This window comes from Oncorhynchus mykiss, chromosome 23, assembly GCF_013265735.2.
Source record: "Oncorhynchus mykiss isolate Arlee chromosome 23, USDA_OmykA_1.1, whole genome shotgun sequence".
In the NCBI taxonomy this organism is placed as follows: Eukaryota; Metazoa; Chordata; class Actinopteri; order Salmoniformes; family Salmonidae; genus Oncorhynchus; species Oncorhynchus mykiss.
Genome location: NC_048587.1, coordinates 20,625,818 through 20,641,784, shown reverse-complemented (window position 1 = coordinate 20,641,784; position 15,967 = coordinate 20,625,818). Strand labels below are relative to the sequence as shown.

Sequence of the window (15,967 nt, the reverse complement as noted above, 5' to 3'; positions counted from 1 at the left end):
CCCCTAACAGTAAATGCTATTTCTCTGCTTGCCTCCTTTCAGCTTGGGAGGATCATGTGTCTGTAGTTCAGTCTCAGTGATGACACCTGCGAAAGCCATCTGCTGTAAACTCTGCTTTATAGACTTACACAACATGCAGGATGCTCACATACTATGGAGCATCCGCCTAATTCATTTCCTTAGTAATGGGATTAGTGAAATTACATGAAAAGAGAAAATTGTATGACTGCAGATTAGGACCAAAAACGGTAAATTGTCAATTGTAGTGGTAAGTGTGGAATATGTTGTCCGCCACACACACACACACACAGACACACACTCTCGCACGCACGCACGCACGCACACAGACACACACTCGCACGCACGCACGCACGCACACTCACACAGACACACAGACACACACACACACACACACACACACACACACACACACACACACACACACGGGGGACCTCACTGACTGAGCCTGAGATCCTGCATAAATCAGGAGTAACAGAGTACAGCAGAAAATATTCCTCCTAGTCTAGACAGCGAGCTCAAAGGCTTCCTTCTTTGTTTTTTCTCATTTTTTACTGCAGGAAAGGGCATTTAAAACAACTCTGGCACGGGGCAAGACTCCTGGCATGAAGGTCTTTGGTGGAAAAATAGCCGGAGCCATATGTGAAAGAAATGAAAGTCACTCTCTTCCAGGAGTATCAAGGCAACGGCAGGGAGAGAGACAGAGCCGGAAGTGCGGAGGGACCAGGCGGCAGCATACGGAGGAGGCGTTAGACAAGCATCCTACTAACGTCAGATAAACAATCAGTTGAACCAGAGGAAACTACAGCCAAACATGGGACTGCTGTCAATCAAACCACAACTTTAACAACGGGTGTTGAGGAAAGATTGTGTACGTATGACTATGTGTGTGTGTGTGTGTGTGTGTGCGTGTGTGTGTGTGTGCGTGTGTGTGTGTGCGTGTGTGTGTGTGTGCGTGTGTGTGTGTGCGTGTGTGTGTGTGTGTGTGCGTGTGTGTGTGTGTGTGTGTGCGTGTGTGTGTGTGTGTGTGTGTGTGTGTGTGTGTGTGTGTGTGTGTGTGTGTGTGTGTGTGTGTGTGTGTGTGTGTGTGTGTGTGCGTGTGTGTGTGTGCGTGTGTGTGTGTGTGTGCGTGTAGTGCTGAAGTAGTAAAAAAAAAAAAATTGGGTAAACTCTTGCGCAAAATAAAAAAGGTGCGTAAATAGAATTTACTGTACGTGCATTTACCCAGTACTACACACACTGCATGTGTGTGCATAGTGTGTGCATACGCTCAAGAAAGAGTGACGTGAGAGAGTGACGTGAGTGAATGACCGTGTGAACGCGTGACAAAATGACTCAGTGAGTCAGTGAGCCGCCCCCTAACACACCTAACCACTCTAACAGCGTATCATATACTGTACCACCAGTCCTCTCGGGCCACAGAAACAGAGCTACAACAACTACAGATCACTGGAAGACGCGGAGCGTCGTATTCTTCTGTGGCCTACTGTACCACCAGTCCTCTCGGGACAAAGAAACAGAGCTACAACAACTACAGATCACTGGAAGACGCGGAGCGTCGTATTCTTCTGTGGTCTCTACTGTACCTTCACAGGTGTGTGTGTCCTGGCCTGCAGCGAAGCCTCTCTCACAGACACAGTAGAAGGAGCCCTCGGCGTTGAGACACTCCCCGTGTGGGGAACACAGCTCCGGGTCGTCCAGACACTCGTCAACATCTGTAGGGGACAACCAGCCAGACCAAGACACAGGTGTGAGGTCATTCAACTTGACACACCAGGGAGGGAGGGGTGGATACAGGCAAGAGGCTTGTCAACAGCTGCAGGTGCCCCTGTCTCTGATTACTCCGTACACACAAACACACACGTACACACACACACACACACACAATGAAGGACGACAGCAGCGTTACCACAGGCAAGGGAGACATCTGACATCACCTGGTACATCAGACTGACATCACCTGGCCTCTCAACTTCTCTGGCACGCTCACATGATGTGTGTGTGTGTGTCAGAACAAGTTAACGTATGAGTGAGAGGGTGTGTACAGCTGCATGTGTGTGTATTCATGTGTGTGTAGGTACATCCCCTAAAAAAAGAGATGTATATACAGCACTAGTTAAAACGTTGGACACACCTGCTCATTCAAGGGTTTTTCTTCATTTTTACTAGCTTCTAGATTGTGGAATAATAGTGAAGACATCAACACTATGAAACAACACATATGGAATCATGTAGTAGCCAAAAAAGTGTTAAACAAATATTATTATAATATTATAATATTAATATTATATTCTTCAAAGCAGCCACCCTTTGCCTTGATGACAGCTTTGCACACTCTTGGCATTCAATCATACAGTCGTATGAAAAAGTTTGGGCACCCCTGACAATTTCCATGATTTTCATTTATAAATAATTGGGTGTTTGGATCAGCAATTTAATTTTGATCTATCAAATAACTGATGGACACAGGAATATTTCAGTAGTGAAATTAGGTTTATTGGATTAACAGAAAATGTGCAATATGCATCAAAACAAAATTAGTCTCCTTTTGCTAAAATAACAGCCCGTAGACGCTTCCCATAGCCTCTAATGAGTGTCTGGATTCTGGATGAAGGTATTTTGGACCATTCCTCCTTACAAAACATCTCCAGTTCAGTTAGGTTTGATGGTTGCTGAGCATGGACAGCCCGCTTCAAATCATCCCACAGATTCTCAATGATATTCAGGTCTGGGGACTGGGATGGCCATTCCAGAACATTGTACTTGTTCCTCTGCATAAATGCCCGAGTAGATTTTTAGCAGTGTTTTGGGTCGTTGTCTGTTGAAATATCCAGCCCCGGCGTAACTTAAACTTTGTGACTGATTCTTCAACATTATTCCCAAGAATCTGCTGATATTGAGTGGAATCCATGCGACCCTCAACTTTAACAAGATTCCCAGTACCGGCACTGGCCACACAGCTTGTGGGTAGCAAGTGTTTTTCTTGGAACGCTATGTTCTGTTGCCACAATGCATAACGTCCCTTGTTATGACCAAATAACTCAAATCTTTGTTTCATCAGTCCACCGCACCTTATTCCAAAATGAAGCTGGCTTGTCCAAATGTGCGTTTGCATACCTCAAGCGACTCTGTTTGTGGCGTGTGTGCAGAAAAGGCTTCTTCCGCATCACTCTCCTATACCGCTTCTCCTTGTGCAAAGTGCGCTGAATTGTTGAACGATGCACAGTGACACCATCTGCAGCAAGATGTTGTAGGTCTTTGGAGGTGGTCTGTGGGCTGTTTTTGACCGTTCTTACCCTCCTTCGTCTTTGCCTCTCTGATATTTTACTTGGCCTGCCACTTCTGGCCTTAACAAGAACTGTGCCTGTGGTCTTCCATTTCCTCACTAAGTTCCTCACAGTGGACACTGACAGCTTAAATCTCTGCGATAGCTTTTTGTAGCCTTCCTCTAAACCATAATGTTGAACAATCTTTGTTTTCAGGTCATTTCAGAGTTGTTTTGAGGCCCACATGTTGCCACTCTTCAGAGGAGAGTCAAAGAGAACAACAACTTGCAATTGACCACCTTAAATAACTTTTCTCATGATTGGGTGCACTTGTCTATGAAGTTCAAGGCTTAATGAGCTCACCAGACCAAATGTGTGTTCCAATTAATCAGTGCTAAGTCGTTACAGGTATTCAAATCAACAGAATGACAAGGGTGCCCACATTTTTGCATAGTCTATTTTTCACATCTGATTTAATTTCATACAACTTAATATTGCCACACTAAAGATCTTTGTCTGGACAATACCCCAGTACTCAGCTTTTATTAGAAAACGAATGGCATGCCACTGTGATCATTTTCTGTGACGACAGAGTAAATTATTATGCAGCCTCAGAGGGGTGCCCAAACTTTTTCATACGACTGTATGTGCTATTTTATGGTTTGGATATCTTCACTATTATTCTACAATGTATAAAATAGTAAAAACCCTTGAATGAGTAGTTGTGTCCAAACCTCTGACTGGTACTGTATATATAATACATGGTTTTTGTGTCTGTTTGCATCTGTGTGTGTGTGTGTGTGTGTGTGTGTGTGTGTGTGTGTGTGTGTGTGTGTGTGTGTGTGTGTGTGTGTGTGTGTGTGCATCTTTGCATGTACGTTTTGAGAACGTGAGGGAGCGAGTGGCCTATACCTAGGCAGCTGGTGCCGTTGATCTGCTGGTAACCCTGGGGGCAGCTGCAGTGGTAGGAGCCCATGTTGTTGACACACTGGCCCACACTGTCACAGGGCATGGGCAGCTCCTGGCACTCATCCACATCTGCAACCACAGGTACAGCTCTCAATGCAGGCAACACACACACACGTACATACTGTAAGTGTGAACACACACAAATACACATAAAGACGTACATAATGTGCACGCACACACACACACACATGCATGCACACACACGCACACACACACACGCAGGCAGGCACGCACGCAGGCAGGCACGCACGCACACACACACACACACACACACACACGCAGGCACGCACACACGCACGCACACACACACACACACACACACACGCACGCGAACACACATACATGGACCAAAACACAGACACTATGCTTTATGGGCAGATAGATGATATGAGTGCGGAGGGTGAGTCCGTTTTAGGGTTTTAATTAAGGTAGATTCTATGAGGGGTTGGTGGGATTCATCAAACAGGAAATCAACTCCTGAACCATCAACAAACCTGAGCATCTGACAGCAACACAAGTTCAACAATCAAAAGGAAGAGAGTGTTATAAATAGATTGATGGATTGATGCTGTACATTACATGATTCAAAATACATTCAACTAGATTAACAATATACATAATATTGATACTGTATTTGCTGATGCTGAGTCCAAAAATGCAATCTTCAGAATCATTATCAGAACCGAGTGGTTTAAATAACTTTTTTTCAGATCTATCTAAATACAGTTAACTGCAAAGTGTCCCAAAACATCCACTGCACAGTAGGACATTGTACCACATGAGACAGTGTGCAGTTCTGAACGTGAGGGTGTAATTGTATGAGTAAGTGTACAATGGTATGAGTCCGCGTATAACGGTGTAAGTCAGTGTGTAATCGTAAGCGTCAGAGGGTAGTAAGAGTCTTACCGTCACACTGGTCCACCGCCGGGGAGGCCCTAAAGCCCGGCCCACAGATACACAGGTAAGAACCCACAGTGTTCTGGCAGTGCCCCCTGGTACACACCTGCTCATCCTGGCACTCATCCACATCTGGGGCACAACACACAGCACTGTTAGGGCAAAACTAGCATACAAATCATCAAACAAAAGCAGTAAGGTATTTGTATTTATTCAGGATCCCCATTAGCTGCTGCCAAGGCAGGGGTCCAGAAACATTAAGGCAGTTATATACAATAAAATAAATATATGACATGACATTTGGAAGGTACAGATTAGAGGTCGACCGATTATGATTTTTCAACGCCGATACCGATACCAATTATTGGGGGACCAAAAAAAAGCTGATACCGATTAATCGGCCGATTTGTTTTTAGTTTTTTTGTAATAATGACAATTACAACAATACTGAATGAACACTTATTTTAACTTAATATAATACATCAATAAAATCTATTTAGCCTCAAATAAATAATGAAACATGTTCAATTTGGTTTAAATAATGCAAAAACAAAGCGTTAGAGAAGAAAGTAAAAGTACAATATGTGCCATGTAAGAAAGCTAACGTTTAAGTTCCTTGCTCAGAACATGAGAACATATGAAAGCTGGTGGTTCCTTTTAACATGAGTCTTCAATATTCCCAGGTAAGAAGTTTTAGGTTGTAGTTATTATAGGAATTATAGGACATTTCTCTCTCTACCACTTGTATTTCATATACCTTTGACTATTGGATGTTCTTATAGGCACTTTAGTATTGCCAGTGTAACAGTATAGCTTCTGTCCCTCTCCTCGCTCCTCCCTGGGCTCGAACCAGGAACACAACGACAACAGCCACCCTCGAAGCAGCGTTACCCATGCAGAGCAAGGGGAACAACCACTCCAAGTCTCAGAGCGAGTGACGTTTGAAACGCTATTAGCGCACACCCCGCTAACTAGCTAGCCATTTTACATCGGTCAAAAAGATTTCCGATTGTTATGAAAACTTGAAATCGGCCCTAACTAATCGGCCATTCCGATTAATCGGTCGACCTCTAGTTCAGATGCTACATTGAGGATTCTGAGGTGCGTCACTAAAAGTCAATAACATCAAACACGGCCCGTTCCCATTTGAGGCTGAAAAGAGGCATAACATACCATTTTTGGAATAATAATACTTGAAATAATGTGAATTAAATGCGAAAGCTGTGTTCAAGGAATTGTCAATGATGTTGGCCTTTCTACCGCATCTTGAATGCTAGTGCTGTCCACACCATAGAGAATCTATTAACTTAAGAAATAATAGGGAGGAAGGATGTTATGGATGCAAACAATATCAAAAACATTTTTGAAAATCCTGATGAAAGTGGCAATTGTCCGCTCGTTTTAGACCTATACGTGTCTCTTCTAAGACCCTATGATCCATGAACCGTACATAATACAGACACCATCTTGGTTTCATCATACTTCTTAGGGTGTGCTCTCAAATAGGGAGTATTTTTCACATTCATTTATCAAAAATGAAACATATTGACAGGAATATCTCAAAGTACCCATTTTTATTGTGCTAATTTGTATACATATTGTTTTAAACAATATACTCTACAAGCTAGTGGGCTCAGAATCTAGACATCCTCCATATTTGCACACTATAAGAGTATAATGACCAAGATGTCGTCTGTATCATGTAATGTTCACAGATCGTAGTGTTTTACAGGAGGCATGTCTAGGTCTAAAAAGGGCCTAAAATGGCCACTTTCCTCATGATTTTCAAAAAAATGGTTTGTGCTACAAATGTAAAAGCATGTAAATAAAACATTTCCTGAACATATATTCTATTTTCAAGTTTTCCTGGGGTTGAATCGCCTCACACTTTGATACACAGACTCCAAGAGCAAGGTAGCAGGGAAAAGATTATTCTCATTTCAGGTGCAAGAGGTGGGCCAGGGAAACAGAGAGAGATATTGATGCGGCGTATTGGGAGAAAGATGACGAGATATTGATATACCGCAACTCTTAAGGGTTTCATATACTTTCATTACCCCAAACAGCCCAGGGTGATTACTGAAATTCCATCATTTATTTAGCAGGGCCCAATAGCTTCACTGTGGGCACAACGGTCCGCTGAAAAGGTCGAGCGCTGCCAGGCCAATTCTGAATGATTTATAAACCTGCACTACAAGGTCTCCATCTTAAGCAAGGCGCCTTGTGACTGGCATTAAAGACACTGTGGGAAAAGTTTGGGAAAAGTGCTTCGCTGTGCTAAACTGACTGTCTTACACAGGCAGAGTCATTCATTATGTCACATATACAAACAGTGCCCAAACAAATAAGTGATTATGAGGTAATATGTGCTTACTTTTACGGCATTCGCTCTTTGCCGCTATTATGCTGTTTACATTTATGGGTTTTCTGGAAGATTCTAACCAGTGGCTAATTCAGTTTGGACAAAATGGTGATTCTCTCTAAACTATGATATCATCCAGTAATAATGGAATCCAGTCTTCTAGATCATTCAGGGACTTGGTAGAGCTAGTTTTGAGTTGTCACTTGAAAGTCCCATAACACCATAAAGCACTAGAATTAGGGTGTTACCTTCACATGATTGTCCATCTAGGCTGAGCGTGAATCCATCGTTACACGAGCAGACAAAATATCCCTCAAAGTTGGAGCACTTCCCATTGGCACAAGTTGACTGGTGCAGGCATTCATCTACATCTGGGCAGAGTCAAGAAAACAGGAGGGAAAGAATTGTAGTCAAAGATTTTTACAATGTGTTTAATATCTCAAATGTCTAAACATGCTGCCATGTTGGATATGATATTAGAAAACCAAACTCCAGCACAATGTTATTTTTTCATGCTTCACAGTGTGTTTAATGGATCTCAAAACCAATGTCTGGGCCAACCTTCACTTGGCTTAAGGTAATGCACCTGGAACTGCATTATAATGTGTGTAAACAACCCTCATTGTCTTGGATAAGATACAACCACACGAAACAGACCCATTGAAAGTTGGCATGACCTAGCTAAGGACCTAAACCAGCACCACTACCTTAAATGAGACTCTAGAGGTCTCCCTATGTGTCACATGGCCTAATGATTTCCTGTCCCAACCTGCACCCTGCCTACCCACTGTGGCTGGGCTGGGTCAGGACACTGTGTGAATACTGCTCACAACCTCACAGTCAACCATCCACCACATGCAACACGTACTCTCTGGAAGGGCTGAGTGATGCACCTATGGTTTCAACAGAAACCGGTCGACTTCCAGGAAAATGTGGGTCCATATGGTGGCTTTTTAATTGGTTGATTTGTGGGACTTATACTGTACTGAGCGTAAACAGAAATACTACATTTGTTTCCTGAGGTGTTCTTTGTCCATTAAACAGAAACGGTTTAGGAATGAGATTAGATTATTCCTTGAAACTCATGGTTAAATAATACGGCTGTGGAATACTGTCTATAAAGTGTAGGAAATTCACTCATCTCCCAGGCAGCTCACATGATGTCCTGGAGCTAGGATTAAAGCTGATGTGAGGCATCATGTACCTCACTGACAATACAGACTGTACCCAGCGACCTACTCTGCATTCCAAATCTAGCTAGTGCGTTTCAGAAGGTGGCTACAGCTAGGGCTGTGGCGGTCATGACATTTTGTCAGCCGGTGATTGTCAAGCAAATAACTGCCAGTCTCACAGTAATTGACTGTTAATTAACTTAAACACATTTAGCATCTCCTGTCTTCCAAGCATAGCCTACAAGCCACTGATGCAGACCTTTGGAACATCTACATTTTAAAAATAAATACATGTAATTTAGCCTACACCTTCACAATAAATCCATTATTTATTTTAGACAGGTCTAAAGAAGCATGATATGAAGAAAATGTAGTCTATTTCAGAAGAACAGAATAACAGACTCTGCGTTGTCCTTATGTTAGGCCCTGATCTGACTATGCCATATGGCTGTGGGCTACACTAGTTCATTTAGCAGACAATATTGCTTAGAATTCCGTAGCATTTTTTTATACAAAATATATTTTCTCCAAACAATTTGAGGGAGTGCGCACATGCACATGCGGCTATTCTGTGTTGAGCAGTTAACAAAGAAACAGGTACTATTATATGATTAATTTAGAGTTATTTATGTAACAAATGTAGAGCTATATGTTTTGATTTTTAATACATTCCAAGGCTGTATGATGCGACTCTAAGGACAATTTGTTTTTTAAAGTTGTATGAAAGGTTTGAGCTCTGCTTAGTTTTTTTGCGCAAACTGTACACACTTCATCAGTCTCTCATTCACAATTTGACAAGCACTTGATAATGCCTTGAATTTCCCGACCAGTGGTGCTATGCCCAGTGGTGCTATGCCCTTGACCTGAATATGATAATTATAATTCCCTTCAAACATAGTACAGGACAGTTGTGGGATGCGATAGATCCCAAATTAATACAACCACTAAAAAAAAACTGTTTTTATGCTTTGAGCCTGAAGCAACAGATGAGAACATTTAGCTTAAAATGTTGATAAACTATTAGGCTATTTCTTAACATTATAAGCGCAGCAATGCTTCTTGATTTAATCATGTCTTTACATACACTAAATCATATATGCGGGAAATAATGTTTTGATTTGGAATGGACCATTATCATGCACCTGTCTCGAAACAGGGGCAGCGGGAAAAAAATACATTTAATCGCTGCATTTTAATAGTGAATGAAGGAAGCTTTCCCTGTGGTTCATTTATATATCAGCCAGGTAGGCTTTACTCCTGTTTTAAAAAGAAGCAACGTGCTTAATATTCGGAAGGTTGAGAAATAAATATAGTAGGCCTAGCATATAGAAAGCTGATTGGATCCTCCTCTTTTTAATAGAGGCCATCACTCTGTTTTCTCACGCAATTGCATAGCCTATAGAAATATTGCACAACATGAGCTCATGGGCTCTCATGAAGTGTTTGATTAGATTTTCTATTACATTTGCATTGATGTCAGAGTGATTAGAGGGACAATGGAGTGCAGAGTACCAGGCAGTTAGTAAGTTTGGTAGGCTACTAATGACCATCGGCAGCATCAGAGCTTGGAGATGTCTAATTACCGTAAACGGTGGAACATGGAATTTGACTGCCATCATGACTCGTGACCGCCGGTGTGGCAGTAATATGTCACCGTAACAGCCCTAGCTACAGCACTGTATTCTGTATATGACCAACAGCAGGGTAAACACTTAGAACTGTCAGTGCAGGGTAGTATTAGAAATTCTAAATAGTGATATCCTCTCGATATATACCCTGTTGGAAATACAGTCTGTGTCCCAATTCCCCTGCTTTCAGTCTGTGTGAGGGCTTTGAGAAGACAGAAAAGCAGTGAACCAGCACTGTGGCTCAGGGGTTCTGAGGAAACTCTTGGACTTCGTAGTAAAGGCGGAGTGTAAGAGAGATGGAGTGGGGGACGAGCCAATGCCCCAGGACAAAGCACACACCTAACAGCTTTGTCCCCCCCCCCCCCCCCCCCCCCCAGGCAGTATAGAATTTCAATTCAGAGCCAAGCCACTCCAGTAATTTGGATGCTCCTGATTATTTGTGTGAGAGAGAGAATGTGCAGTCACATACCGACACACTGTCCTCCCTGGCCCTGGAAGCCCTCTGGACACGAATCACACTCATAAGAGCCCAGCAAGTTGACGCACATGCCGGATGGACACACACCCATGTCCAGACACTCATCTATATCTGTTCGAGAGAGAGAGAGAGAGAGAGAGAAAGAGAAGAGAGAGAGTGAGAGAAAGTAGAGGTGGGGGGAAAGAAAGAGAGAGGCGAGGAGAGAGGCAAGCACTGAATCAACACCACAAAAGGCCAAGGATTTAAGTGTGGGTGATGTGTAAGTCGGCAATATGCATATAATGTTGTTAATATGTCAGAAACAACCATGGCATTGTCTTACCATGAACCCCCCTCTAATTCTCTTGCCCCTAAAGCTCTCCAAATAGAACCCAAATCGTTGAAGGGCGCTTCTTGTACCTTCACACTGGCCTGTTGGGCTCATCCTGAAGCCGCTGTCACAGTGCCGACAGATGTAGGAACCCACATTGTTGACACAAAAGCCATCCTCAGGACAAGCGTGGGAGTTCAGACACTCGTTTAAATCTGAGCGAGGGATACAGAGAGGAAGAGGAGGGGAGAGAGAGGGATGGAGGGAAAGACGGGGGTGGGAGCGAGAAGGAGATATTTGAGGATAGTAACTGGCTCCAACAAAGATACTCAATCTTTCAAGAATAATCAACCCTTTCTTGGTACTCACCCAAACCCATTAAGAACATAAGCATAATCCCCAAAACCCTGGAGAAATGTGATGGGGTACACATCATTTTAGTGCTGTGTCACTTTTGTTTTACAAACATGTCAGACATTACTCCGTCCAATATCAACAAGGGCAGCGGAAGTTCAGGCTAAAGTGATGGAATCCCCTGGTCTGTCCGTAGATCTGTGCCAGATCTCTATGTACCCCAGTCTGAATGTGATATCCATCGATCTAAACGATTTGGACAGTCTGGCATTACAGATAGCTAGAAGAGTGACTCATGACGCTCTTTCCTTGACTTTAACTGAATATCATGGACATTGCTGATTCATGCCAGGACTTTCTCTGCTTCATGCCCTCCCAGCCCCCTAAAATGGACCAAAGCCAGCTTAAGGTGACATAAACTTCCTCTGAGGGCCCTGGGCGGGACTTCCTGTGGGACATTACAAAAGACAGAACCAACAAGGAAGGAAACAGGGACTCTAATTAGAGGGGAGTGGTATCCAGGATACCACTCCCCTCGTTAGTAGCCAAACACCCCCCCCCCACCTTGAAGTAGAGAGTGTAAATGCATGACTCAGCAAAATGACGACAGGCAAGAAACAGACTGGACATGGAGTGGAAAACTTTATTTCGGTTTTAACTCGTCATGTAGTGTTGCCTCTGGTTAAGTAAGTGTTTTCAAAGTATTTTTAAACTGAAAAAAAATATAAACGCAACATGCAACAATTTCAAAGATGTTACAATTCATATAAGGAATTCAGTCAATTGAAATATATATTCATTAGGCCCTAATCTATGGATTTCACATGACTGGGCAGGAGTGCAACATGGTGAGTGGTGGGTGGGCACCCACTACCCACTTGGCAGCCAGGCCCACCCACTGGGGAGCCAGGCCCAGCCAATCAGAATGAGTTTTTCCCACAAAAGGGCTTTATTACAGACAGAAATATGCTGTTTAATCAACTTCTTGATATGCCACACCTGTCAGGTGGATAGATTATATTGGCAAAGGAGAAATGCTCACTAACAGGGATATAAACCAATTTGAACACAACATTTTAGAGAAATAAGCTATTTGTGTCTGAAACATTTCAGGGATTTTTTATTTCAACTCATGAAACATGGGACCAACACACTGCATGTTGTGTTTATATTTTTCTCCAGTATAGTTTCGTTTTCATCATTGGATTCAAGTATAACCAGTCACTCAATGTTCCATCTGTCTTATTGAAGATTTAGGGCTGTTGTCCTCCAAGTTGCCTGTTTTTGCACTCTTCTTAATATTAATAATAGATCAAGTACTCATATCCACATAGAAATCCCTGGCAAACGGTGATAAATTATATCCTCATATTTCCTTTTCAGATGTTTGACTGTTACAGTACAGTACAGTTACGGGGAAATAATCATTGGCTTTATGCCTCCGCAAACCTCATTTTCTGTCATTTTGTGGAAGAGAAAATCTGTGTAGAAACACCAGAAACCACCTAATGACAGTGTTCACAGTATTTATATCCCGGGATGGGGAGGAGGATGGGGAGGACGTCGCTAATGGGCCACACTGTGGTCATCTCCTAAAATGCAGCCCCTATCTCCAGGGAGGGGGGACAATGCCAATGGGGAACTATACTGGAGACAACTGGGGAAATAACTAGGGGTTTCAACAAAAATGAAAACACCCAAACGGCTATCCAAATGTGTGCTGCTGCGGTGCACAACACGTATTGAATCTCAGGGAGTGTGGTGGTATGTGTGTGAAATGACTTTACCAATGCAACTGGTTCCCTCCTCATCTGTCATGAAGCCTGGTTGGCACACACACAGGAAGCTGCCGGGAGTGTTCCTGCAGCGGCCGTTGGAGCACAGTGATGCAGACTCCAGGCATTCATCAACATCTGTAGCAAGGCAGGAGTCATGGGATGGAACATGGGTCAACTTGCTAAGAGACATACTGACATACTAATGTAAGTGGATTAAAGTATTATGAGTATAGATAGTGTTTATTTCAAACCACCACTGCACCAGAGCGGTAACTAAATGATTATTCTACAACATTCACACATAACTCCAAAATGCTGAAAGGCTAGTTAAATCATTATATATCACAAGTATATTCAGAAAAGGCCGTCATTGTAGGCAGTCATTGTAAATAAGAATTTGTTCTTAACTGACTTGCCTAGTTAGATAAAGGTTAAATAAAATAACAAAATATTCCCATTTACTGATGTAATTCAATTAATATATGTTCTGGGGCAAATGTGAAGAGTGAAAACCTAATCCAATCAGACCAAATGACAAAAAGACTCCGTTCCCATTGGTCTGATAAATGGACGTGACCTTTGACGTCTTGTTTCTTACCGACACAGGTGGTGTGTGTCTCATCCATCTGGTAGCCCTCTCTACAGATGCAGGTATAACCCTCCACAGTGTTGTAGCAGATCCCCTGGCCACAGATGTGAGGGTTGACCTGGCACTCATCCACCTCTGGCCGAGAGCGAGAGACAGAGAGCGAGAGAAAGAGACAGAAAGAGAGAGAAAGAGAGAGAAAGAGTAGAGAGAAAGAGAGAGGGAGAAAGAGAGAGACAGACAGAGAGAAAGAGACAGAAAAAGAGAAAGAAAGAGAGAGAGAGACCCAAATAGCAGGATTTTGAGTATGCATGCTGAACACAATCATGGAGGAAACCTCATGCTACTCTTCAAATACTAAATACATAAATACTGTATCTATATGCGCAGCATAAACAAATCTATTCCATTCCTGCAAATGGCCTTTCCTCTCCCTAGCCGATATTCTCATCAACTTCCCATTCATGGCTGCAAATGTGTTTCTGTATGACAAATATTGGCAAGGATTCAGCACGCCCAACCAACAACTGCTGATAAGCCAATGCTTATTAGCTTGGAAACCCCCTCTAACTTTAAATCTCATAAGGTTATTGAACTGGCGAACTTAAAGACATGCTCCGTAACTTTGCATTTTTTAAACCTCACGCTTTGGGCTGGATGTGTCAATGTTAGGTTCATGTCAATGTTTTGTTCATACATGTATAATCTATGAGCAGAATTACTGTCTTACCTCAATTAGCCGCAAAATTCCTAGTTTGATAGCAACTGTTTCCTGGAAGTTGTGTGGCGCCATTTCCCCTACATTTTCCCCCACGTGGGCCAGCTCCCTAGCAATTCGAGTTCCAGCCAATGAGCTTCAGCCCCTCCCCATTTGAATGACAGCTAGCAAGATGCACACACATCAGAGCGAGAGAGCGCAATGATGTGGTGCACATATCTGCACGTGACATAATATGAAATTTGTGTGGACCACTTTTGGCTCGTGAGCGCTACTTTCAGAACTACTAGCTAAAAATTATAGAAAATATATTTTTTTAAATGTGCAGAGTATTCACTCAAAAATGTATATGTTAGGCATTTGGGTCCAAGATACTAACCCTGACATTATTGTACTCTCTGAAACTTGGTTCAAACAATGTATAGCTGAACACCGCAGCTCAATCAGGTGTAAGAAAACCGACTGCACAGTAGAAGCTCACTTTGTTGAAGCTAAACATCCTATCTCCTCCCTCAAATACACAGGTATCGAGCATGTTACTCTCTCAAGGAGAGGTAACATCGAGACCAGTTGCAGGCTACTCAGAGGAGGAAAGGGAGGACCATCCTCCTCAGTTACTTTCATAAAAATAAAAATAGTAAAACATTGTAAAAACATATCCTTTTTAGATGAAACTATACTAAATATAATCACGTCACCAAATAATTGATTAAAACACACTATTTTGCAAATAAGGTCTATAGTAGCAGCAACAGCACTCTGTAGGGTAGCACCATGGTGTAGCTGGAGAACAGCTAGCTTCCATTCGCCTCTGGGCACAATGACTTCAATACAAAGCATAGGAGGCTCTTGGTTCTCACCCCCTTCCATAGACTGACTTACACAGTAATTATGACAACTCCCAGAGGACATCCTCCAACCTATCAGAGCTCTTGCAGCATTAACTGACATGTTGTCCACCCAATCAAGGATGTGAGAAAGGATCAAAGAATGAATCTGGTACTGAAAGCATAAGCTACAGCTAGCTAGCACTGCAGTGCATAAAATGTGATGAGTAGTTGACTCAAAGAGAGAGAAAGACAGTAGTTCAACAGTTTTTAACAAATTCATTTCTTCCAAAATGAAGGAGAAGCAAGAGAGAAAAAAGGAAGAGAGAGGGAGAGATGTAAATGTGGCCATATAGTCTAGCCTACTGAAACACACTGCTGAAACAGAGGGATGCTATGTTAGCTAGAGGCTATGACTTTCCAACACAACACTGGAACTCTTCCAAGTCGAGGTAAACTTTTGGTTTTACTAATTTATTGCCACCGGGGCCCGCTGGTGTAACTGCTTACTGACTGTACACTGTAACGGTTACTGCATGATTGTAGCGGGTTTACTAATGCGTTAGTTCTATTAGCTATGCTGACTATGATGTTACTTTAGCTA

General features: G+C 42.6%; 1 protein-coding gene across 5 annotated transcripts in view; it reads right to left on the bottom strand.

Moving 5' to 3' along the window:
• The window catches only part of LOC110502431 (latent-transforming growth factor beta-binding protein 1), a 144,047-nt gene that overhangs the window by 21,073 nt on the left and 107,007 nt on the right, over positions 1-15,967 (bottom strand). For all 5 annotated transcript variants that reach the window (XM_036959792.1, XM_036959791.1, XM_036959796.1 and 2 more), the window contains 8 exons: positions 13,831-13,956; positions 13,242-13,367; positions 11,190-11,315; positions 10,782-10,901; positions 7,761-7,883; positions 5,160-5,282; positions 4,197-4,322; positions 1,605-1,733 (listed from right to left, as the gene is read on the bottom strand). In XM_036959792.1, the coding sequence (XP_036815687.1) occupies positions 1,605-1,733; positions 4,197-4,322; positions 5,160-5,282; positions 7,761-7,883; positions 10,782-10,901; positions 11,190-11,315; positions 13,242-13,367; positions 13,831-13,956 (999 nt within the window). The remainder of the gene's footprint in view (positions 1-1,604; positions 1,734-4,196; positions 4,323-5,159; positions 5,283-7,760; positions 7,884-10,781; positions 10,902-11,189; positions 11,316-13,241; positions 13,368-13,830; positions 13,957-15,967) is intronic.